The sequence below is a fragment of the Pongo pygmaeus genome, chromosome 7 (genome assembly GCF_028885625.2).
Source record: "Pongo pygmaeus isolate AG05252 chromosome 7, NHGRI_mPonPyg2-v2.0_pri, whole genome shotgun sequence".
NCBI lineage: Eukaryota > Metazoa > Chordata > Mammalia > Primates > Hominidae > Pongo > Pongo pygmaeus.
Window position 1 is genome coordinate 114706493 of NC_072380.2, and position 25870 is coordinate 114732362.

At 37.8% G+C, this 25870-nt stretch overlaps 1 protein-coding gene and 1 long non-coding RNA gene across 7 annotated transcripts in view; one reads left to right on the forward strand and one right to left on the reverse strand.

Annotated features, from left to right (window-relative positions):
• Window positions 1–6268: 6268 nt before the first annotated feature.
• LOC134740028 (uncharacterized) lies at window positions 6269–13856 on the forward strand. Its single transcript, XR_010127268.1, has 2 exons — window positions 6269–11839; window positions 12600–13856. It is a non-coding gene; the product is annotated as an uncharacterized LOC134740028 (long non-coding RNA).
• Window positions 13749–25870, reverse strand: part of UBR5 (ubiquitin protein ligase E3 component n-recognin 5) — a 152441-nt gene continuing 140319 nt past the window's right edge. For 3 of the 6 annotated variants that reach the window (XM_054498353.2, XM_063669005.1, XM_054498355.2), the window contains exons 53-59: window positions 25082–25257; window positions 24453–24537; window positions 21875–22030; window positions 21106–21219; window positions 18902–19046; window positions 17546–17631; window positions 13749–14358 (exon numbers count right to left, since the gene is read on the reverse strand). In XM_054498353.2, the coding sequence (XP_054354328.2) occupies window positions 14146–14358; window positions 17546–17631; window positions 18902–19046; window positions 21106–21219; window positions 21875–22030; window positions 24453–24537; window positions 25082–25257 (975 nt within the window). In that variant the 3' untranslated portion in view covers window positions 13749–14145. Of the gene's footprint in view, window positions 14359–17545; window positions 17632–18901; window positions 19047–21105; window positions 21220–21874; window positions 22031–24452; window positions 24538–25081; window positions 25261–25870 lie in introns of all 6 variants that reach the window. The other 3 variants (XM_054498352.2, XM_063669004.1, XM_063669006.1) reach the window with 1 other exon arrangement.

The window sequence follows — 25870 nt, forward strand, 5'->3', positions numbered from 1 at the left end:
ATTTTGAAAAAAATATATTTTGAAAAAAAATAGTTTGGTCTAACAAAAATAAAATGGAAGAGAGATTTGTTTAAGTAGTTTGAAGCTGAAAGATTTTGACGGGATCTTGCCATGACCTGGACAGCATGCACCTGTTTTGTGGCTGGCTGAAGGATGGTAAATAGGATCAAGATCTCACTTTAGCGTTGAAAATGCTGAAAGCTCTTTCTCAAACCTGCCATAGCATGGGGGTAGACAGTCTTTCTTAAAGCAACTACTAGGGGTCAAATGCTGAGTGACATTTTTTTCATCTGTGAACTTTAAATAATAGCCACATTCTGCTAGGCAACTGAGTCTCAATTTACTATAGGCCACGTGGCAAATAATCAGATTCAATTAAAGTCATCAAACAGTAATTGTGTGTCGGGCATCAAGTTTAGGTATTCAGGATACAAACATGAATGAGTTTGGTGAAAAAGAATCGTATTATCATGGGCATGCATTCTAGTTCCCTCACTTATTAGCTATGCTACCTTGGGTCAATTAACCTCTCTGAGACTCAGCTTTCTCATCTACAGGATGAGATAATAATCCCTTCCTCATAAGGTTGTGTGAATTTAATAATATATTACTTGTAAAACACTTATTGGGGTGGGAAATTACCTTGATGCAATGGTAGCTTCCACGTACGAGTTAGGCCATCCCAGAGGGTCATGGAACTCAGATGGCTGAGTTCAAAAGGCTCAGATCAAATTGAGATGGCTGAGTCACACAGTTTATTAAATCAATTTATTTTCATTTTAAATAAGTTTAAACAAGACATTTGACTTGAAAGGAAAACTAGGATTTTTTTTAAGAGTAATGTATCACTACTGAAAGATTGCCTTACATGTAATAGCTACGTACAAAGAGTTATAAAATTGTCCTTGGCTAGGCCGGCGCGGTGGCTCACGCCTGTAATCCCAGCACTTTGGGAGGCCAAGGCGGGTGGATCACCTGAGGCCAGGAGTTCGAGACCAGCCTGACCAACATGGCGAAACCCCATCTCTACTAAAAATACAAAAATTAGCTGGGCGTGGTGGCACATGCCTATAATTCTAGCTACTTGAGAGGCTGAGGCAGGAGAATCGCTTGAATCCTGGAGGCAGAGGTTACAGTGAGCTGAGATCACGCCATTGCACTCCTGCCTTGATGACAAGAGCGAAACTCCGTCCAAAAAAAAAAAAAAGAATTGTCCTTGGCTTTACAATCATAAACGAAATACATTACAATTCTTCAACTGAAGAAGACATGCAAAAACTGTTATGGTGCTTTGTTTTGTGTGTGGAGTTTTTTTGGTTAAAACAAAGCAAAATAACTAACTGGGATATAAAGATAAGACCTGAATGAGCATGGCATTAATGGAGAAGGGAGTCTTTTCACAAAACCATATTTCTCCCCCATCCTATCTTCATTTGATGTGGACCAAAAGATAACATTGGGGCCGGGCGCAGTGGCTCACGCCTGTAATCCCAGCACTTTGGGAGGCCGAGGCAGGTGGGTCACCTGAGGTCGGGAGTTCGAGACCAGCCTGACCAACATGGAGAAACCCCATCTCTACTAAAAAAATACAAAATTAGCCGGGCATGGTGGCACATGCCTGTAATCCCAGCTACTCAGAAGGCTGAGGCAGGAGAATCACTTGAACCCGGGAGGCGGAGGTTGCAGTGAGCCAAGATCGTGCCACTGCACTCCAGCCTGGGCAACAAGAGCAAAACTCTGTCTCAAAAAAAAAACAAAAAAACAAAAAAGAGTTGGCCATTTGGTTAAAAAATGCAATACACTTTTATGCATTATAACTATGGCATATACAATATGCCATAAAGACTATATGAAGATGTAGAATTCTGTTACTCCTAGAGATCTTGCAGTTACACATTTAATTGTTTACATAGTTACATTGTAACTAATATATACATACAATAATGGGGAAGAGGAAAATAATAGAGAAAACTATACTGTAGTAGTCAGGGTATGATGGAACCAAATTGCAGTTTTCTAATTGAAAATGCATTCTTGGTCGGTAAGAACAGAGTTCTGTAATAAAGTAGCAGGCTCCATTTTTTGTCAAAACCTCCTGTCCTTGGAACACATTAATTGTATCTTTAGTCTCCATCTCCAATTTTACAGATGTGTCTGTTTCATTGATTGGATTCTCATGAAGTCTAGAATCTGATCAGCCTCATTGTCTAACCCTGTTCACAATAGGCTTTCATTAATTTACTAAGTGGTATACACCTTTTTTTTTTTTTTTTAAGACGGAGTCCCATTCTGTCACCCAGGCTGAACTGCAGTGGCAGGATCTCGGCTCACTGCAGCCTCTGCCTCCCAGGTTCAAGTGATTCTCCTGCTTCAGCTTCCCGAGTAGCTGGGATTACAGGCACCTGCCACCACACCTGGCTAATTTTTGTATTTTTTTTTTTTTTTTTTTTTTTTAAGTAGAGACGGGGTTTCACCATGCTGGCCATGCTGGTCTCGAGCTCCTGACCTCAGGTGATCCGCCCACCTTGACCTTCCAAAGTGCTGGGATTACAAGTGTGAGCCTCTGCGCCCGTCTGGAATATGCCTTTTAATCTTAAACTGCACTATAGACCCATTCTGCCCTGCCACCTTCAAATTAATAGGATTGTTGTTCTCAATCTTGCCTCCTTCTTTGGGCGTTCTGTCAGCCAGAGTCTTCTTAGCTGCCACTTCACAAAACAGGTGCCAGTTCTGTGCCAAACAAGCACACAAGCTGTACCCTATTAAATCATTTTAAAACATAACAGCAAGGGGAAAGAGATTGGACTAACGTATTTTGGTTAGGATGTGCAGAGGGGAGAGAGTAGAAGGATTATACCATCTGAATCTTAGTGTTACTGTTCGTGTACTGTTTGATGCATCAGCCTTCCTTGCTGGTGGTGTAGTTATGAGGACCATAGTGAGGATGAGCAAGAGTGCTCAGCAGGTAGAAGGTGGAGCCAGCACACACTTTTCTTTTGGAGAACTGCTGGAACCTGACTCTAGCTATAACTGGATTTATAACCAGTTATAATTAACCTACTGCGCAGCTATGGATGGTATCTGTGTTTCTTGGACAGAGCACGTGTGGGGCCACAGTGGATCTCACCAGTGAGTGGCTGATTTAGGGATAACATAGTTGTCAGTCTGGCAGTAACATGATCATTACCTTATGAATATTTAAGATTTATTTGGGGCTGGGCACTGTGTCCCACGCCTGTAATCCCAGCACTTGGGGAGGCCGAGGTGGGCAGATCACCTGAGGTCGGGAGTGTGAGACCAGCCTGACCAATGTGGAGAAACCCCGTCTCTACTAAAAATACAAAATTAGCCAGACATGGTGGTGCAAGCCTGTAATCTCAGCTACTCGGGAGGCTGAGGCAGAACAATTGCTTGAACCTGGGAGGCGGAAGTTGTGGTGAGCCGAGATTGCGCCACTGCACTCCAGCCTGGGCAACAAGAGCGAAACTCCGTCTCAAAAAAAAAAAAAAAAAAAAAAGATTTACTTGGTCCTTCCAGCCCTTTTAATCTAAAAATGGAACTCTCGTATGTTCCATTATTTTTATGTATGTTCAATACATATATGTTCCGTTCATCCTATTTTTAACATGCCTCACAGTGTAATTATTTATTATTTATACTTAATACGTCTTACAAATTTCATTATGTCTAACAAGCCATTTGCTCCCATACTTAGTTTCTCTCAATTTCTATGGCAGAATTGAATATTCTTAAATGACATAGCAAAAACATCACAGTACTCAGAATAGTGTAGGCAGTATGAGTTTCCCCCAGGATGTTCAAAGTTATTCGAAGAGCAAATGGAAAAAAATAACATGTGTAACTGAAAGATCTCAAGGAGTAAGAGGATTCTGCATCTTCATATGGACTTTATGGCATATTGTATTTTCCAAAAATGGCCACAACAATATTTCTGGTACCATATGCTGTTCCAGAACTTGGATCCACCTCCCGTTAAAAGGTGGCGTCTAATGCACTTCCCTTTGCATATAGGCCATCAATACTAACTTTTGTTTGTTTGTTTGTTTGAGATGGAGTCTTGCTCGGGCACCAGGCTGGAGTGCAGTGGCACGGTCTCGGCTTACTACAACCTCCGCTTTCCAGATTCAAGCGATTCTGCTGCCTCAGCCTCCCGAGTAGCTGGGATTACAGGCGAGTACCACCACGTCCGGCTAATTTTTTGTATTTTTAGTAGAGACAGGGTTTCACCATGTTAGCAAGGATCGTCTTGATCTCTTGACCTCGTGATCTGCCCGCCTCAGCCTCCCAAAGTGCTGACATTACAGGTGTGAGCCACGGCACCCGGCTATTAATACTAACTTCTAACAAATAGGATACAGTCAAGTGCCATGTAACATTATGGTCAATGATAGACCCCATATATGGTGGTGGTCCTGTAAGGTTATAATGGAGCTGAAAAGTTCCTTTCATAGTGACGTTATAGTCATAGCACAACACATTACTCATGTGTTTGTGTTGATGCTACTGTAAACAAATCTGCCAGTGTATAAAGTATAGCTCATATAATTATGTACACTACATAATACTTGATAGTGATAATCTATATTACTGATTTATGTATTTACTATAGTTATCATTATTTTAGTGTATACTCCTTCTAATTATATATATGAAAAAATCAGTAACTGTAAAATAGCTTCAGGCAGGTCCTTCAGGAGGTATTCCAGAAGAAGGCATGGCTATCATAGGAAATGACAGCTTCATGTATTTATTGCCCCTGGAGACCTTCCAGTGGGACAAGATGTGGAGGTGGAAAACAGTAATATTGATGATCCTGACCCTGTGTAGGCACAGACTAATGCATGTGTGTGTCTTAGTTTTTAACAAAAAAAGTTTAAAAAGTAAATTATTTTAAAAAATAGAAAAGAGTTTATAGAATAAGAATATAAAGAAAGAAAATTTTGTGCAGCTATGCACTGTTTTAAGCTAAGTTATTACAAAAGAGTCAAAAAGCTTTAAAAAATTAAAATGTTTTTGAAATAAAGTCACAGTAAGGTAAGGTTAATTTATTGAAGAAAGAAAAATATTTTTCATAAGTTTCTTGTAGCCTAAGTATGCAGTATTTATGGCATCTACAGTAGTGTGTAATAATACTCTAAACCTTCACATTCACTCACTGACTGACTCACTTAAAGCAACTTCCAGTCCTGCAATCTCCATTCATGGTAACTGCCCTATACAAGTGTGCCTTTTTAAAAAAACCTTTTATATCATATTTTTACTGTACCTTTTCTATGCTTAGATACACAAATACAATTGTGTTACAGTTGCCTACAATATTTAGTACAGTAACATGCTGTACAAGTTTGTAGCTTAGGAGCAATAATACCATATACAGCCTAGGTGTGTAGTAGGCATTGCCATCTAGGTTTGTGTAAATACACTCTATGATGTTTGCACAACAATGAAATCGTCTAATGACACATTTCTCAGAACATATCCCCGTTGTTAAGTGATGCATGACTTTTAAGCCTTGTTCATTAAGGACACTACAGATAGCTTTGGTCTTGTTGTCTCTCTTTTGGGCACTTTCCTTGGGAGCTTGGGTACCATGCTAAGGGAAGCCAAAAACTAGCTCACACAGAGAGACTACATGGGAAGCCCACATGGAAAGCAACTGAAGCACCAGCCAACAGCTAGCATCAACCTCCAGATGTGTGAATGAATGAGCCTTCAGAGGAATCCAACTCCTAGCTGTCATGCCTTCCAGTTGAAAACCCCTGACATTATGGAGCAGGAAAAACATCATCGTGGGTTCTGTCCAAATTCCTAACCCACAGAATCCACGAGCATAACAAATGGTTGTTTTAAGCCACCAATTTTGGGATAATTTGTTATGCAGCCGTAGTAACTGGTCCAGCATCCATTCCACTTAGAGATTTGTGTGGTGATTGTCTAAGAAGACAAGCTAGCCTTTTGTATAGAAAATACGTAATTTCAAGCTATTGCTCTTATTGTATGTCATTCACTGGGTAAATCCTCATTTCTCAAACTTGATGTCGCAACACCCCCACCCTTTTTTTTTTTTTGAGACAGAGTCTTGACTCTGTTGCCCAGGCTGGAGTGCAGTGACGTGATCTTGGCTCACTGCCATCTCTGCGTCCCAGGTTCAAGGGGTTCTTCTGCCTCAGCCTCCTGAGTAGCTGAGACTACAGGCACGTACCACCGTGTGTCCAGCTAATTTTTGTATTTTTGTAGAGATGGGGTTTCACCATGTTGGCCATGCTGGTCTGAAATTCCTGACCTCAAGTGATCCACCTGCCCTGGCCTCCCAAAGTGCTGGGATTACAGGTGTGAGCCACCGTGCCTGGCCTCAACCCCTTTTAAAATAAAAAATTTTTCACAGCCACTTTGATATTGACTTAAACTACATATGTATTGTTACTTAAGTATGTACAAACCTAAGACCAGTAATAAACTCCTTATTCTTGGAGCTTTACACAACTAAAAATAGATCTATAAATTAAATACAAACAAGACTATAGAAGTGGTAAAATTCCAGTTTACAACCAAAAGCAATGGATGATGATGTTGCTTTGCTGAAACTATATTGCATCAGTGTGAATTTTATAGTGACCATTAATGAAGCATGTTTTTTTGCATCGTAGCCATGGGATAACTTTTTCTACAACTCTTTTTATCAGTTGCCTTTCATAAGGAACAAATGCATCATTTACATATTTAATTCCATTCTTTAAGTTTTTGTCTATTGTTTGACATCAGTGCCATCATAAATGGTCAACCAGGTAATTCAAGATACTGCATATATATTAAGAATCAAAATAAGATGCTTGTGGAAAATTGGCAGATCCTAAACCCTAGTTTGAAAACCACTGAACAGGTCTATATTTAATGAGCCATTCATTTATAATTCAGGAAGGCCTCCAGTGTGAAGGAAGGTGAAAATTTTGGAGTTAGATTGGTTTAGAGCTAATTGGAATAGGCCAAGTGCAGGATAAAGCAAGCTTGAAATAAGGCAGTGGCGGGGGGGAATGCAAGAAGAATCCGTGCATGTGAGTTAAGTAAATGTACTCAAGATGACTTGATCAGTAGTTGGATATGGAGTGTAGGGTAGAGGGAGAATTCTAGGATGACTACAAGTTTCTTTCTTTTTTTTTCTGGAAATGGAGTTTCGTTCTTGTTGCCCAGGCTGGAGTATAATGGCACTATCTCGGCTCACTGCAACCTCTGCCTCCTGAGTTCAAGCGATTGTCCTGCCTCAGCCTCTCAAGTAGCTGGGATTACAGGCATGCGCCACCATGCCTGGCTAATTTTTGTATTTTTAGTAGAGACTAGGTTTCTCCATGTTGGTCATGCTGGTCTTGAACTCTCAACCTCAGGTGATCTGCCTGCCTCAGCCTCCCAAAGTGCTGGGATTACAGGCGTGAGCCACTGCGCCCGGCAATGACTACAAGTTTCTAATCCAGAGACTAGGCAGTTACCAGTGCCTTTTGCCCATGAAGTCTTAGTAGGAAAACAGTGAGTTGTTTTGGACATACCAAGATCATGATTCTCATGAGATCCAACTGGGGGTTTCTAGTAATGTGGTTCAGAACTGATTGGCTCAGCCATTGATCTGATCCAGCTGTGACAACCTGAAAGCCATACTTAGCAACCCTTCACATTAACAGTAAGTAAGTAAAGCAGTTTTTGCAAAAGAATCAGCAAGCAATATAGATTTTTTCTAAACAATTTCGAGTTCAGTACAAAGAACATTTTCCCTCTTAACTATTTCAGAATAAGTTGCTATGTCTAGGCTAAATGCAGAAGAAAAGAAGTGAGACAACTTTCTTTTACTCGTAAGTGTGAGAGCATTGGAAGGACAGGAGTTTTGGGTCATGGAGTTGGATAATACAACATTTTAAAGGTGCAGAGTTCCAGGTGAGATAAAATCAACAGGTTACAACAGTATGTTCCTAAATTGGATTGAAGTTGGTCATTTGAATCCATTCAATAAATTTAACATTCTACCAGGTACTGGAGAGAAAAAGGTAATTGAGACAGAGTTCCTACACTAAAGGAACTTACAGAGCAGAAGGGAAAATCAAGCAGATACATTGTTCAGACGGAGTACAAAGAAAGTAAAACAGCTTTGTCAAGGTGGAGGGTGGAGGGCGGGTCAAGTAGAGCACCTCAAAGAGGTGGGTAAACCAGATTCTGAATTATGAATAGGAACTAACCATTCCAAGATGAGAGGCCATAGAGAGTGGGCAGTAAGGTCAGAGGAAGCAGTATTTATACAGGCTCCAAGGTGACAGAGGTCATAACCCACCAGGGGACTGCAAGTCTTTCAGTATAACAAGATAGCAAGTAAATATAAGGCTGTAAAGCAAGATCCAATCATGAAGGGCCTTGTTGAGTTTGAACTTCATCTTACATAGCCGTCCGTGGAAAGTCAGTGTATTTTAAACAGGTGAGTGAGTAAAATGGTTAATATGCATTTTAGAACTTGTTCTGCGTCTACATATTAAAGGGAGCAAAACAATAAACAGAAACCGGTTAGTAAGCTATTGACATAATCTAGGTAGAAGGTGGTGACAAAGTTAGGTAATGATAGTGGATGTGGAGAGAAGTAGATTAACTCAGGAGTTCAATATTTAGTAACTGTAGGGCTTGATGGTTAATATGAATGTTAGGGGTAAAGAGGGAATTGAATGATTCCGTTCCTGACATGGGAACTATATAATTTACTGATTCATAAATGATTTTTGACCAGGCATTGTGGTACACACTGGGCTTGAGAGAAGTGAACAAGTTTAAAGTTTCTGATAGCCTCTGCTATTATTGTGTAGGGTCACTAGGAGAAGTCAGACAATGAGCACATAAACTAGTTTCAGATAGTACATGGATGGACCAAGAGTGGTGAGAGTTGGAATATCTGTGAAGCTTTTAGGGTAAAGTCATAGCTGTGGGAGGGCAGGGACCCTCTTGTTACTGTACTCAACTTGCATTGGTTTAGGGCATTAGCAGTAGGGGAAAGTACAGAATGACAAAAAATTGCACAGAAACATTTGGCACCTTTTAGAAATAAATTCTTCCATTCAAAAAATATGAGTGAGGGCCAGGTGCGGTGGCTCACACCTGTAATCCCAGCACTTTGGGAGGCCGAGACGGGCGGATCACCTGATGTCAGGAGTTCAAGACCAGCCTGACCAACACGGTGAAACCCCTTCTTTACAAAAATAACAAAAATTGGCTGGGCATGATGGTGAGTGCCTGTAATCCCAGCTACTCAGGAGACTCAAGCGTGAGAATCGCTTGAGCCTGGGAAGCAGAGGATACAGTGAGCCGAGATCGCAACTCTGCGCCCCAGCCCGGGCAAAAGAGCAAGACTCCATCTGGAAAAAAAAAAAAAAAAAAAAAAAAAAAAAGTGCTTGCTTTGATCGAGGCCCTGTATTTCGGGTTACAGAATTTCTTTTAAAACATCTTAATCAACATTGGACGTATCTTTTTAAATGCATGCTTCTCCACTTTCTTCCAGAGTATATAGAACAGTTTTTAGTGGATAACTATCCTGACCTAAAGTAAATGTTAGCCTTGAGTGCTGTTTTTGAATTGGGTAAAGCTGCTGGCATGTCATCCTTATGTAGCAGGCACAATATTTGCAGTATTCAGACTTCTAGACCTGGTGCTAACCAAATGTTTCTACATTAAGTGGCTTCATTCTGTTGTGCTTTTTGAATGTTTTCTAGCTTCCTTCATCTTTCTAGCTTCCTTGATCTTAATTTTGCTATTTCTGGTCATGTTAAAGCAGGAACCTGATGATCAAAAACTCTAGGAATCAAACCCTCTCCTTTTAATCACTGTACTTGGACTTCAGTGCCTAGATTTTGAGGCCACTGTGACTTTTTTTTTTTTTTTTTTTTCAGATGGAGTCTGGCTGTATCTCCAGGCTGGAGTGCAGTGGTGCGATCTCGGCTCACTGCAACCTCCGAACCCCTGGTTCAAGCGATACTCCTGCCTCAGCCTCCCAAGTAGCTGGGATTACAGGCATGCGCCACCACACCCAGCTAATTTTTGTATTTTCAGTAGAGACGGGGTTTCACCATGTTGGCCAGGATGTTCTCGATCTCCTGACCTCAAGTGATCCGCCCGCCTCGTCCTCCCAAAGTGCTAGGATTACAGGCGTGAGACACGGTGCCCGGTTGACTGTTTTGTTTTCACTCACTCCTCCATACCCCAACCTGTTTCTTGGTAGTTGAGGATCACTATGACTGTTTTTATGTAGGCAGAATATTTAAGAAAACAACATAAATTTAGATATTTGTTCCGTAAAGTTACTAAAAAGTAAATCTATTAAAGGTGATTGTCACATAAGCCTTCCATTTCTACAGGTAGTAACAGTGCCTGTGATTTCATTAGACAAAACTGAACATATAAAAATGTAGTTGGCTACCTGGGAGCCTGAAGCACTTTGTTTACAGATACTTTCTTAGGGCTAACTCAAAACACATCTAACCAGAACCATGCCATAAGCTTGCCAGAGAATGACAATGCATTTAAACATCGTAAATAGCCAAATTTCATCTTCCCCACTGAAGACAGCATTTCAGATACAAGAACATGGCCTGGTAATGTTTTTCCTGAAGAGATCCTACTTGTATCAAAGTCAGCCTGTAGCAGTGCAAACTACTGACTTAAAGTTTAGCAGCTAGAAATAGTCTGAAAAGATTCAGAAAATTGAAGTTATTTTACCCATGAAACAAACATCTGCCCTTTTAGAGCAAGCAGCTCCTTATACCTTATGAGAAAACTTAAGAACAAAAAGTTAGCTTTTCATTTTAAGGTACCATGGTTGATTTTAGACAGTTCTCATATCTTCAGAGTTCAAATTATTATCCTTGGGGAAAATTATGCAGGACAAAAGTGTTTTTTAGAAATATTTAGCAAAAATGTATGAATTACTGCCTTTTCATAATGCAGCCAGGACTTTCATTGGAATATTTGATTATCCTATGACCAACTCACTTATACCTTCCACAGAATAATATAGCACAACGTGTAGTATATACAAGCTCCAGAATGCTTGGGAGATGTACCTCACTTTAGTACTAATTAGCTGTGTAACTTTGAGCAAGTTGTTTAACCTGTGTCTCCATTCCTCTCGAGGATCATAACAGTCTTTCTTATGGGGTAAAATAATACATGTGGAACACTCAACAAGATGCATGGCACACAGTACTGTAATAAAAGTAATTTAGAGAAACAGAAGATACTTTGCTTAACCCAAGATACCTTGAGGTAAATTTAAAAGTCACATTTTAAATACATTCCTATTGTTTTTCATACAACTATCACTTCTGTGGTAGTTTAATCACATGGTGTTTAAATAATCTATGTTTATGCCTACTTACATAGGTTAATATGAACAGTAAAAATATTTTCATTCACTACCCAAGCACAGTCTATTGAAGGCACTTCCAACCAGCCCCTTATCAGGAGGAAGAATCCAACCTAGGACTAGTTTATCAATAGATGTACTTTTCCACAGGTTGTAATTAGTTGTAAGTAGGCAAGGTTTGGCTCTCAGGAGCTTTCAGCGGGACATTTATATTTGTAAATAAAAAGGAAATATTCTTTGGGCAGTGTTTCAGAATCACCTGGGATGATGTGCATGAAAATTCCTGGCCTCCACCAAAGACTTACTGAATCAGAAAGGAGGCAAGAGGATGAGGAATGCTTAAGAATCTGCATTAACAGACTTTACAACTGAATCTTACATCATACAGAAGCATGGAAACTACTGCCTCAAGGGATTATCTCAACTTGAGTTTAAACGTAGGAATTGCCGACTACCTTTAAAATGTAAAAATAGTATCTTTATGGGAGGGATGTTGTTTGGGGGCAGCTACTAAATAGTGAAATCATTCCTTTAAAATACCCTCAAGTCTGCCCCAGTTACCCATTTTACTGATAGTTTTGGTATCCAGATGATTTAGGGAAAAAAATAGTAGTAGCAAACTTTGAAAACACTCAGTAAAGTTCATTCTTGGTCTTCTCTTCCTAAATTTGTTTTCAATTGTTAGATTTAAACACTAAACAAGACCAAAAGAGAACTTTATTTTACATGTCTTTATTTTGCATTTAGAACCGTTTTATGATTTACTTAAAAAAAAAAATCTTTTAATATTACTAAAAGTATTTTTTAACCAAAATCTTGATTTAGGAAGACTTAAGACATTGTGCATTATTTTAAATATTTTCATTTCAGTAACTATTAAAAAGAAATTCACAATTAGGGTTTCAAATGTCCTAATCGTATCTAGTTTGTTCTCATTTAATATCTTATCAATCCCGTCATGTGCATACAGAGGTTAAGGTGATAATATGTTTTATATCTTTCAAACACATTGATGCTAGTCAGCTCTTGATCTAATTACTATTTCATTTATTCAGAAATAGCATTTAGACATAAAAACCAATGTCTCACTTTGTAAAATAACCTTTGGCTAATTTACACACATCTAATACAGCGTGTTATATAAGTTTTAAGTAATACAATGAGTCACTACTATCATTCAGTTTTAAATATTTTTAGTGTTAACAGGGCTGAGAATATCATGTGGTTCAGTCTTCTGAAGGAAGTTATACAATAAAAGCATAGTGCCTTTGAACATGAAGACTCCTCAAGGCCAGAAGTCCTACAAAGGAACTGAAAGAAGAGATTCCAGAGAATTGCTCTCCTCATTTTTAATATGTAAAGTGACTGACTGTTTTAAGTCACTTCATGAAGACTTAGTGAAGAAAACAGTGTTGTTATGCCACTGAATAAAGCTACTTAAACCAGAGTAATTTTGGGATATTAATCCTAGGCTACATAATTAATAGGTCATCAAAAAAAACCTGTCAGTTATTAGGTATAAGTTAACTTCCTATGCCAAGTAAGGGGTCACACTTCACTTCCCCCGTTTGTAAAATGAAAAGGTGGCCAGGCCAGTGCCATTTAGGATTCTCTGCTAACTGTAAAATGTGGACTGATTTTCTTCTGTTTCTTATAGTCCAAGTGTATATAAACTTCCAGTTCTTTAAATCAAAATTTTTATGCACATAACCATGTCAGTGTATTGCCCTTAGTTTAAAAATGTACAACTACATAAATAAAAACTATTGTTTCTTCAATATTACTTGACATTTCTTCTGTAATTTCTTTATTTAAAAAAGTAAATGTAACAAGATACTTAAAAAAGGCTAGATACAAAAGTAGTTAAGCTGCTCACGAACATTTAAAATTTTCCAAAATGTATCTTCAATAATCATGATCTTATAAAACATTTTACAGTTATCAGAAAGTGCCCAGGCTGAGTTTACATAACTGAAATACCTTAGTACAAATGTCTAGTTAGAACTGAAGTGCAGTAACCTCTTGAGACTGACTGCTCATTGAAATAGGGATACAAAGAAAAAGTTGATTGTGATAAAAGTATTGTGCATTGGCCCCATCATATGTACAAAAAAAGTGCCCTCACTCAAATGAGCAAATTACATGCAAAATATTAGTGATATCATTTAATATCCTAGAGCTCAATGCAGTCAAACCGCAATAAAAGTGGTTTTTATAGGTAAAAGTGATTTCATCTCTTAAGATCTGAATGTCGAGAACTTTTTTACAAGTTCCATATACATGATACACAGTTGCAGCCAACCACAAATTAAACACCATAAAAAAAGTTAAAATGAAAACACAGAACATACTTAATTTTTTATTTTGAAATTCCCTATTCCCTCTATACAAGAACCTTTGCTGAAACAGTTTCCACAAAGGCAGCAGTGAATTTTCAGAACATTTACATTTTTTCCCCCTCAGCAAAAAGATAAATCACAGTGTAAATTATGTTGTTCTGCTGTCATCTTTGGCTGGGGTTAGACCCAGAAGTTGGTGACTAGCAAACCAATATAACCAAATGTTGCTAGTGCTCCTTAGGCCTTTAAGCTATAAACTCAGCAAGGAATGTCTGCATTTTATCTCTTTAAGGTACCACCGGGGGGTATGACAGCATTAACTTCCATAAACTTTTATAGACAAATGGAAAAAAATCTACAAAATTCGCTAGTAATATTACACAGCAATACACATTTTTTATACTCTACACAAAACCAAAATTCTTGGTCTTAATGGCGAGTAACAATTTCTGTTTGAGAATCTGTTTAGAGGAATAGAGTGGGACGTAAAGTCGAGAAATGCAAGTATTTGCAGTAGGAAGATGTTGGTCATCTGGTGGTCTTATTGTGATTGAGGGCATAGGCTGGAATCCTTCTTCACTGGCTGGCAGTGATGGGCTTGATGTCCAAAAGTAAACCTAAACAGGAATTTAACAGGTTAATATTTAACTCTTAACTCTGGCAATATATACACAAAGCCCTATTGTTATGTTAATAACCTAAAAGGAGATATTATTTTGAACTGGATTTTAAATATATTTTCTTGTACTAAAAAGGAAAGGGATCATTCATACCTCAAGACAGGTTTTTGTTTTTGTTTTTTTTCCCCCAAAGGAGTAAGTCTAGAGTTAGTAGAGGAAAAAAAGGTGACTTTCTGTCACAGAGCCTCAGTATTTTCATCTGTAACATGAGGCTGTTGGACTAAATGGTTTCTAAGAGCCTTTCTTGCAGCTAAATTCCATAAAGTGTCTATTAGTGGAAAAAAGGCTGCCAAACAAAAGATACGGTCTTAGGTTCAAAACTCACACAGGTTATCTTAAAAAGTTATTTTGCATTAAAGAGCAAAATAATGCAAATAATAAAATAATAAAGCAAAAAAAGTATTTACTGCTACATTGTGATACAGAATCATTTTATAGTAGTAATTATTGGGGAACATCTATCTATGCATCAAAATTCATGCAATAAGCCATATTAACACTAAGTTTTATCATACCTCTATAATAAAACTTTGTGCAACACAGTGTAAATGATGCTCAGTAAATGTTAACTTACACTTTTTAACTTATCCAAGGATATGCCTCCCTGAAATATTTTGCTGAACATGTAACATTACTCATCAATCCATCCCTTCATACATACATACGCATCATTCTTCAGTGTCTCTCTCTCTCAAGGAAAAGCTTTTTTTTAATCTGATCATTTTATAATGCATAACTTAACAATGAAGTATATCCAATTTCCTAGAATGACTAGGAAACCTAAACAAACTTATGATTTCCTAAAGCACAGCTGTATGGGAAAGCTCATCTAGAATTCTATATAAAGGGACAGAAAAAGAAAAAAAAAAAGTTAAGTATCAGGATCTATAAAATCTGAAAAGAAATAGAAAACAGGTACTCTAGAGATGAAGTTGATCCAAACCACTCATTTCATAGATAAGAAACAAGCTTAATGTGGTGTTTCTCCAAGGATGAATGTGGTTAACCAGGGTAGATGACCTCACTGCTGGATCTCTAAGAAGTTGGAAGAGAAATACTTTTACTAGTGAATTATAACACTCCAAGAGGGAAATAAACTGTAGTGTTACCCAATAACTCTGGAAACCCTATAATTTGCAAGACTAATTAATTCATGGGAGAACTGTTTCAGAAACCCCATTCTTATGTCCTCTAGATGCATCAGGATGAAACCAACAATATGTGAAGGATGACTTCCCAAAAGAGAAGGGTAAGGGGGAGGAAGATACCATGATAAACTGCTTACACCCTAAACATAGATTTTCAATAAGAGTTTAAGGTTCACAAATTAAAGCTGTTGACAGGAAATTTTGAGGTCTTTATAGAAGGAGATTTTCTTTTTTCTAAGATTGAGTCAACTAGCAAATTTTTCTTTCAGTAGAAGGCAGAAACTGTCATGAGATTTAAGTTGGCTGACTGGACTGAGGAAATACTGGTTTAAAAACGGCAGAATTGGGAGGCCAAGAGACGGGCGGATCAGGAGATCGAGACCATCCAGGCTAACATGGTGAAACCCTGTCTCTACTAAAAATACAAAAAATTAGCCAGGCGTGGTGGCAGGCGCCTGTATAGTCCCAGCTACTCAGGAGGCTGAGGCAGGAGAATGGCATGAACCCGGGAGACGGAGCTTGCAGTGAGCTGAGATTGTGCCACTGCACTCCAGCCTGGGCAACAGAGTGGGACTCCGTCTCAAAAAAAAAAAAAAAACAAAAAACAACAACCAAAAAAAAACAAAAAAAAAAACGGCAGAAAATTAAAACTAGGGAATAGATTAAAATAGATGACTTAGAACTTATACCAGATAGCCAATCATTTCTATTTCTGTTCTTGGTTGTTCTTACAGACTGGATATGGGGCTTGTCTTAAGGAAACAAGGTGCCCTGAATCTAAAGACTGACTAAAGGTGGTAGAACTTAAGCTATTTAGGTGATCCTGAAACCAGCAGGGACAGTTATGGTATTGGCACTAGTGGGAACTTTTAAGAGCCACAAGACTGGAGAAGTCAAATGCTGACCAATTATATCAAACCCACCTGGGGAACAAACTAAGTCAAAATTACCAGGGTGGCTAAAAGCTGAGAAATGAACTAGGTGGCAGTTAGGACTGCTGAACAAACCTATCTCACCATAGCAGATAAATATTAGAATACACTTAGAGCCATGTAAAGATTCAGGAGTGCTAAAAGCATGAATTCCCCTCTTTCCCTCCACCACCCCCAAAATAAGCTTCTGCCTGAATGAAGGTAACTGGGAATCTGCAAGTTTTTTCTTTCCTGCACAAATAACCACTTCCCCTTATTCAAATAAAATAAAGGATATATCTAGAAATCTGATCATTTTTAAATATTTCCAGAAGTGGTCTAGTTTAGAACTAAGGCTGGTTAGACAAGGGAAATGTTCCAGGAACCATGAAGAGTACGAGTATAGAAAGGATCTTCCAGAGTCTTCTAGATAAGGAATGTCCTTCAAATTTCTACAAGAAAGTCTGCAGCATACTGCTTTTCAAGATTAATGGACAGGATGATTTGGTTATGGTTTTACTTGATGGGTGGACATAAGTTCCACTAAGAGGTAGAATTTCCACTAAGATCAAAGCTTTTGTTATCTAATTTATAATTCTAAGTTAGCTGGGGCTCTGTACTAATAAGATTTTGAAAGATTTAGTACCCACATATCACAATTAAGCTACTCTCTTCCTAGTATGCAGATAACAATCAAGATAATACTCAGAAATTCTGTCAAGGCTTGGCACTAGTCAAAAGGATTAAGGATGTATACAGGGAGAAGCATATGTAGGCAGTACAATAAAGAAAGATAAAAAGCCATGTTGCAACAGTAAACTGGTATATGCTGGGACTAAGGACAGCATATTAACAGCTAAATGTACTTCACTCTGCTTAGAGCTTTAGTAATACCTCAGGTATTGTTATAGAGCAGAAAAACAAAAACTGCCTTATTTGTTACCTTCTATAATTGCCCTACCCAAAATTAAAATGACCAACCATTACAAACTTAAAAGGCCATCATACATGGTATTTTTAAATTTTATATTTCCTTCTACAAATCTTGTGAAATTTTTAACTTACAAGATCTTGTCGTTCTGTCATGCTCATCTTCTCTACTATTGACCAGAACCAACGCTTGAACTGCAGAAGCTTCTCAGCATTTTCTCCTAAGAATGAAGAATGTAAATAAAATATACTATACCAGTTGTTGTTATTATCTGTAGAATATTACTAATCTTCTTATAATAAAAGGATACAAGATTAAAACATTATTTAAGACTTGGGGGGGAGCATCTAATTCCTAATACAGGAAATTAGGAGTATTTGCATAATGCAAAACCTCTACAGTTCATTAGTCAATCCTGACTCAATATGACCAAAACAAATGAACCACCAGCCTTAAAATTGATATTCACATGAGTTTAATCTCATCAGTATGTCATTATTCTTATGATCTCAAGAAATGCAGATTCTCATTCATTCACTGGGTGGGGAATGCAGAGAGGGGAGACCAGAGATTCTGTCTGTCTAAAATGCTTTCAGATGATGCCAGTGCTACTGATCTGAGGATCACACTTGGAGTGGCAAGATCTTAGGCAGTTTCTTTGGATACTGTTTTCCTTCCTAAATTTTTGGTTTGTAAATGAGACAAATTCTTATTAGTATTAAAAACTGTATTACATGGTAGCACAAAAACTATTACAATATATAATTTGGCTGAAGCTGTTTGCAAAATAGGAAAAATAAAGGGGAAAAAAATCAGTACCTTTGTGTACATAATAATCTTGGAATATAGGTATAATCCTTTCACAGAGAACTTCTTGGAGCTTCTAATGTACAGTCACAGCTAAAAAGCCTATTCCTAGACCATAGGACTTTCAAAAGAAAGAATTGCAGCAAATCAAACACTGGAGATAAAAGTTTTTCTTTCAAGAGGACTTTCACTACCACTCCTTATTCTTCCTAGATTCTAGGAATCTAGGAAGTGTTTGTGTGCTACTGTGTTTTTAGAAGTGTGATTTGGGTCCAGCTCTATAGAGCAATTATCATACAAATTCTTTCATTAGGGAGTTTAGGCAACATGAATCAGAAAAGCCCAGAGAGTTGTCACATGGATTACTTTTTCTTAACCACTATATACAAATCCTTTTTTACACAGTTGCTCACCATGAAAAATTTTTGTTTGTATTCATATTTTTTGAAACCTAGAAAAATTAAGCAGTAAAAGAGTTAAGAATGACCTAATGCTAAGCCATCAAAATACTATTTACTTCAAACATACCTTTAAAAACAATGTAAAAAATTGTTTTAATGCTTGAGTAATACAGCAATTTCCCAAACCCTATAAATAGGTCTTAAGAACTAGAAACTCAGAAAATGCTGACTGACCTATCTATATAGTTCATTCTTTAAATATTTTTTTTAAAAATGTCCTACCTGATTCATCATTGAAAGAGGTAAAACTGATCAGCATTTGGACATTGACTTCACCGCAGCCATTTACCAAAAGCCTAAAATCTTCTGCTGTTAAATCTTCTAATGAATTTTTTGGAAGCACATCTAGTAGACCTTTCCTCATTGCCTAGAGAATTTCAGAAACAATAATACTTCATTTTCCATGTAACATTTATTTATATTATTAAAGCACAAGATATAATTTTAGCAGCCTTCTCTAATAATGTTAGTTCCCATTTTACACCAGATAGCAAAAAAATTCAGTCCTGTATTTTTTATTTCTTAAGATTCAAAAGAGAGAAAGGCAGGAAGTGGGGAGGGAAGGCATAGTGAATAAGCTATGGGTTCAAAAGTGAAGTAGTATTATATACCAGTGGTTTAACAATTTTAAAAGTTATGTTAATAACAAACAGGCTAGTCATTAAGAATAGCTTCAATCTTTCAAAAGTGCTATCCTGTCAGTATCTCAGGAAAGATACATTGACAATAGCAAACCTCCCAGACACAAACTCAAAAGCTAGATGCTTACTGAGAAATTACCATGTGCCAGGAATTGTCTTAGTACCTTACGTAATTCAATTTAATCTTATCCTCCTCTTGCAGAGGAGGGAATCAAGGCACAAAAAACTTAATTTGGTAACATCATACAGCTAGAGGGTGGTAGAGCCATGATTTGGACTCTTAACAGTATGACTCCAAAGCCTGCACAAATATTGCAGCACAGGGATCAGAAACACTCAACACCATCAGTCATAAAGCTATATAAACATTTTACAGGCTGGGTGTGGTGGCTCACGCCTGTAATCCCAGCACTTTGGGAGGCCAATGTGGGCGGATCACAACATCAAGAGATCAAGACCATCCTGGCCAACATGGTGAAACCCCGTCTCTACTAAAAATACAAAAATTAGCTGGGCGTGCTGGCGCGCGCCTATAGTCCCAGCTACTCAGGAGGCTGAGACAGGAGAATCACTTGAACCCAGGAGGTGGAGGCTGCACTGAGCCAAGGTTGTGCCACTGCACTCCAGCCTGGTGACAGAGTGAGACACTGTCTTAAAAAAAAAAAAAAAAAAAAAAAATTTTTTTTTTTTACCCTGGATGGGGAAAGAATTAACACAGTAGGATTGATGTTACTCCTTACAAGGGCCTGACTAGTAGGGCTGGCGTTGGCTGGTGTCTGAGAACTTGGTTTTTGCAATATTCCAACATTACTAACTGGTAAGGCTGTTTTGAATGTCTGGAGCAATGAACCATGCTGTATCAGACTGCCTGGACTATTTGTGCAAACAATGCAGTTCAAGATGAACATGTGCTTTCTTCAGGGATTCTGGAATTTCAGTAATCATGGCTGGTTGTGCAGATAGAAAATGCCCATGGAACTAGCCTCCAATAAAAACACTGAGCTCTGACTCTAAAGTGGGCTTCCCTAAGCACAAACAATGTATACATGTTGATACATTTCACTGGTGGAAGAAGTGTGTTCTTTGCAATAACTCATCCCCCTGCTTGAGACAGAACTTTGAAAGCCTGCACCTGGATTCCTCAAGACTCCGCCTAATGTTTGTTTTTTCCCCTGCTGATCTTGCTGTGGGTCCTTTTGCTACAATAAACAATAACTATTAAGTACAACTGCTTCTGAGTCCTGTTGAGTTCTTTTAGCAGGTTACCCAAAGTATCTTTGGTAAATAAAACTAAAGCTGTTTGCAGGACCAAAATGATTGTTTTAGGGTCCTACCGCTAACACAGTAGGACAAAGGACTAAGATATATTATTTTACACATACATTTTAAAATATAAAGACAATTCTTTATCTGACCAGAATCTAAGCAATGGAAACATTTTGGTATAAAAAGCCTTTGTACCTCTCAGTCTGTCTCAATAACTCTACCGCTAAAACAGTAGGACCCTAAAACAGTCATTTTGGTACCATAAGCACCTTTTCCACACTTTTGTTTGCCAAAGCTAGTTTCTCACAATGACGTGGTTTTTCCAAGTAGTTTTATCAAAAAGAAAATGAGTACTTGGTCTGGATTCTTAAATTTAGGTGTAATTTACGTTGTAAATAAATTCCTTTTGGTTTAAAAAATTTGTCCTTTTATAAACAAGCTGAATATACTTAGCTAGTTTACCACACATTAAGACACAAATAGCCTCATTGGATCATGCAACTTTCTAGAAACACTTACATGTAAGGGCTGTTCTGCAACTACCAACATTCTGTGTTCTGCATATTTCCGCACATACTCATATACATTCTGTGGAGTGACTGGTATATTTACACCATTAGGAATGAGTTCGACCTGTGAAAAATTTACCAGTGCTATTTAAAGGCAATTTTATCAAAGCAGTAAAACATTAACTGTTTATAAAACTAGTTCCTAAAATTTTTAAATATAAACACAATTATTTATTTGACCAGAATCTAAGAGATGGAAACATTTTAGGCCAAAAAAAGGACAAGCCGCCAGGCGCAGTGGCTCACGCCTGTAATTCCAACACTTTGGGAGGCCGAGGTGGGTGGATCACGAGGTCAGGAGATCGAGACCATCCTGGCCAACATGGTGAAACCCCATCTCTACTAAAAATACAAAAATTAGGTGGGCGTGGTGGTGCGTACCTGTAATCCCAGCTGCTGGGGAGGCTGAGGCAGGAGAATTGCTTGAACCAGGGAGTCAGAGGTTGCAGTGAGCTGAGATTGTGCCACTACACTCCAGCCTGGCGACAGAGCAAGACTCCATCTCACAAAAAAAAAAAAAAAAGAAATACAAGCCCTTCTACCTCAGTCTGTCTCACTAACTCTTGATCCATCTTTAACACCTACAATAGCCATCTCTCCTAGGTGTACACACATGTTCATCTGTTTCAGTCCCTAACTAAACTGTCTATACATAAGACAAGCACAGCAGTTTAACTAAATTCTCTTGCCAGAATCAGAAAAGTGTATATTTGCTTTACCTGTCCTCCACCTTCTTCTTTACATAGGTCAATTGCAAATGCCAAATCCATTGCTGAGAAAACAGCATCAGCATCTGAACTCTGAGATGCAAGGATTAGTTGCCGCAAACTCTCATACATTACAGGATCAAAAAAAGCAAAATCATGCCAATTGACCTAAAAAAGTAATCATATGAAACTCAGTTATGAAAGAAACAGCATCTTCATTCAATTAATTAGTAAATTAAAATCTGATAAAGAATTTTATCTAATTTGAAGATATACTGATATAGAATAATTTCCCACTGAGTATATAACTGTTTAAAGAGATAAGTTTAATAAATCTTTGGCTATGACAATATTTGCTTTTCAAAGTATAAGAAGGGTTTATATTTTGAAAAAATATAAAGCCAAAAGCATAATAGTTTTAAAGTTCCAAAACTGCAAAACTTTGCACTACTTATTAAACACCAATTATGGGGAGCAGCTGGCTCTGAACTTAATACACATCTTATTCTTGATAGTAACATAAAATATAGATTATTAAATTCAGATGATAAATCTGACACTCAAGGAAATTTAGTAACTTGCCCCAAGGTCACTTTATTGGGTTAAACTTGGGTCTATTTGATTAGCTGTTTCTTAAACCCTGCTGAAGACTCAATATATCAACAATTTTATGTTGCCAAGCTTTGAGTCTAGTTCTTTAAATAAGAACATTTTAGCTGGAACACTTTAAGAATTTAATAGGGTCAGAGTTAAAAAGAAAAAAATCATAATATGATATTCTTGTACTAATAGAAAATTATTCATCAGCAGGTCTGATTAAAGAGAATTATTAGGAGGCTACAGCTTTAACATACTTATTTATTAGATGTGTGACATGTACCTCTGGAAAAAACTATAACATAAATCCTCAAAGCCATTGGCTGGACGTGGTGACTCACACCTGTAATCCCAGCACTCTGGGAGGCCGAGCTGGGGGAATCACTTGAGGTCAGGAGTTTGAGAAAAGCCTGGCCAATATGGTGAAACTCCATCTCTACTAAAAATACAAAAATTAGCCGGGCATGGTTGCATGCGCCTGCAGTCCCAGCTACTTGGGAGGCTGACACAGGAGAATCGCTTGAACCGGGGAGATGGAGGTTTATAGTGAGCTGAGATCACACCACTGCATTCCAGCATGGGCAACAGAGCAGGACTCCATCTCAAAAAAAATAAATTAATTAATTAAAGCCATTGATAGGTTCTTAGCTGTAACTTTGAAATGACAAACAGCAGGTTCTCAAATAACATCATTTCATTATAATGTTGAGAAGAAAAAACTGGTTTCATTTCAATTAGAGTTGCAGTTTCCAAGAACCTATTGACGACAATAAGAACTTACTCAATCCCAGCTACTCGGAAGGCTAACTCATGAGAATCACTTAAACCTGGGAGGTGGAGGTTGCAGTAAGCTGAGATTGTGCCACTGCACTCCAGCCTGGGTGACAAAGTGAGACTGTCTCAAAAAAAAAAAAACCAAAAAAAAAAAAACAGGGCACTTAGTCTATTCCATTTATTTTGTGTCAAGTAATTTCTCTAAAATATTTTTAGAAATGTGGGTAGTTTTGTTTTAAATCAAAAGCTGCATAATTAGCATTGTACATTAATTTTAAAGCAAACGGTTTTTCTTTTCCTCCTGCCATCATAAAGGGAGGTGCAGGCTATCAAACTATCAAAACACATAAAGATAAGCTAATTCCATCATCCAGAGATCAATATTGAGCATGCTGTGTTGTACTTCTTACATTCTTTGGCCACCCCCATGTACCTCTTATATGTATTTTTGAAGTTAGAATGCTCTGTTTTTTTGTGTGTGTTTGTTTTTTGAGATAGGGTCTTGCTCTGTCACCCAGGCTGGAGTGCGGTGGTGCAATCATGCCTCACCGAAGCCTCAAACTCCTGGGCTCAAGCAGATCCTCCTATCTCAGTCTCCCAAGTATAGCTGGGACCACAGGTGCATGCCACCACACGCAGTTAACTTTTTAAATTTTCGGTAGAGTCAGAGTCTCTTACGTTGTCCAGGCTGGTCTCAAATTCCTGGGATCAAGAGATGCTTCTGCCTTGGCCTCCCAAAGTGTTGGGATTACAGGTGTCAGGCATGAGCCACTGTGCCTGGCCTGGAAGGCTCTTTTCAATACCACTACCTTCTCTAACACCTGGTACAACTAATAATAGTGGATACAATTTACTGATCACTTACTATTTGCCAGGTACTTATGATGTTGTGTTTCTTACCAATTTATAAATGGGGAAACATGGCAGAAATGTCAGCATATTTGTTTGCAACAGGACGTAGGTCTGTGAGACCCCCAGCCCCACTTGTGTTATCTACTCTGCTATGCCATCTCCCCATAGTCTTTTTCCATCATTAATTTATTAATTTTATTTTTGTTGACCATAATTGTATAATTAAATGTTTTAAAGTTATTTATAATGGCTGTAATGCTTTAAGATTTAATAGTAAATGAATGCTATAAACAGTATGCTAGCATTTATTTTATAAAAGAAAATTTTTGCAATTGTGAATACAATTAGGTTCATCAAAATCACTTACTTTTCTACCAAGCAATACTTTAATTACATGTCTATTCAATGTGATAGGACATAGTTCATTCTGTAACAGACATAGTCCAAGAATCCTAAAAACAAAGACAGAGAAATAAGATTTAAATAATTCTAGAATACATATATCCCCCCCACACATAATACATATTAATATTTTGAGAAATTCTCTACAGCCTCCTTTCTATGCAGCATAAAGTACAGCACATACACTTTTTCAAAAAACAAAAAAACAAACAAACAAAAAAACAGGAACACCAGCCTGAGAATGTTTTGTTTTTGAGACAGGGTCTCATTCTGTCACCCAGGCTGAAGTGCAGTGGCACAGTCAGGTCATCCTCCTACCCCAGCCTCCCAAGTAGCTGGGACTACAGGCATGCAGCACCATGCCCGCTAATATTTTTTTATTTTTAGTAAAGACAGAGTTTCGCCATGTTGCCCAGGAAGGTCTCCAACTCCTGGGCTCAAGTGATCCTCCCAGTTCAGTCTCCCAAAGTGCTGAGATTACAGGTGTGAGCCACCGCACCCAGCCTACATACATTTTAAAACAAATATATTTTAGAAAATCTCATAAATTGAAATGTTTAAAAAAATTCAAACCCAAGATTAAAGCTCTTTTACCTGCCAATGTTTCTGAAACAATTCAACCTTGCTTCTGTGTTCTTGCCAGGCCTTGGAGTATAAAATCCTCTTTTCCCAGGTTGGTAAAACAAAGGGGCATTGTCATCACCATCATCTGTATCATCTAAATCCATATCTACTACACTTCGACTAGAGCCATGGCGCTTTCGGTTTTCCTGCTAACAGAGAATATCAGACAGTAAGCCCCAAGATTCACTGAAAAAACAAAACATATGAAATGTTCTCTCAAATCATTCAAATGAAGTCAGGTAGGAAGAGCAACATAAATATTTAAATATATGTGTATAACAATATTAAAGGTAAATGAACTTTTAATTTGCCCTTTCAGAATGTGACACACAAAGCTTGTGTATTATTAGGTCTTTAACATCTCTGTTAAAGTATTTATTGTTAAAATAAAGTCATTTAATGAAACTCGGGTAAGCTTCTTTCACTTTATTGCCTGAAAAGTCTTTTCACTGGATACAGAATTCTGTCATCACTTTGATGAGTTTCTTGACTTTTGGCTTCCATACTTTATAGTGAGAAATCCACTCTTTCAAATCACTGTTTCCCTATAGGTAAAGAACCATTCTTTGGCTGCTTTCAACAACATTTCTTTATTTTACAGAAGTTTGATTATAATGTATCTGGACATAGTTTTCTTTCAGTTTATTCTGTTGAGTTCACTGACTCTTGAATCTGGAAATCTATGTGTTTTACCATATTTAGGAAGTGCCCAGCCATGATTTATTTCTTCAAATATTTTTTTCTATAGCAATTTCTTCT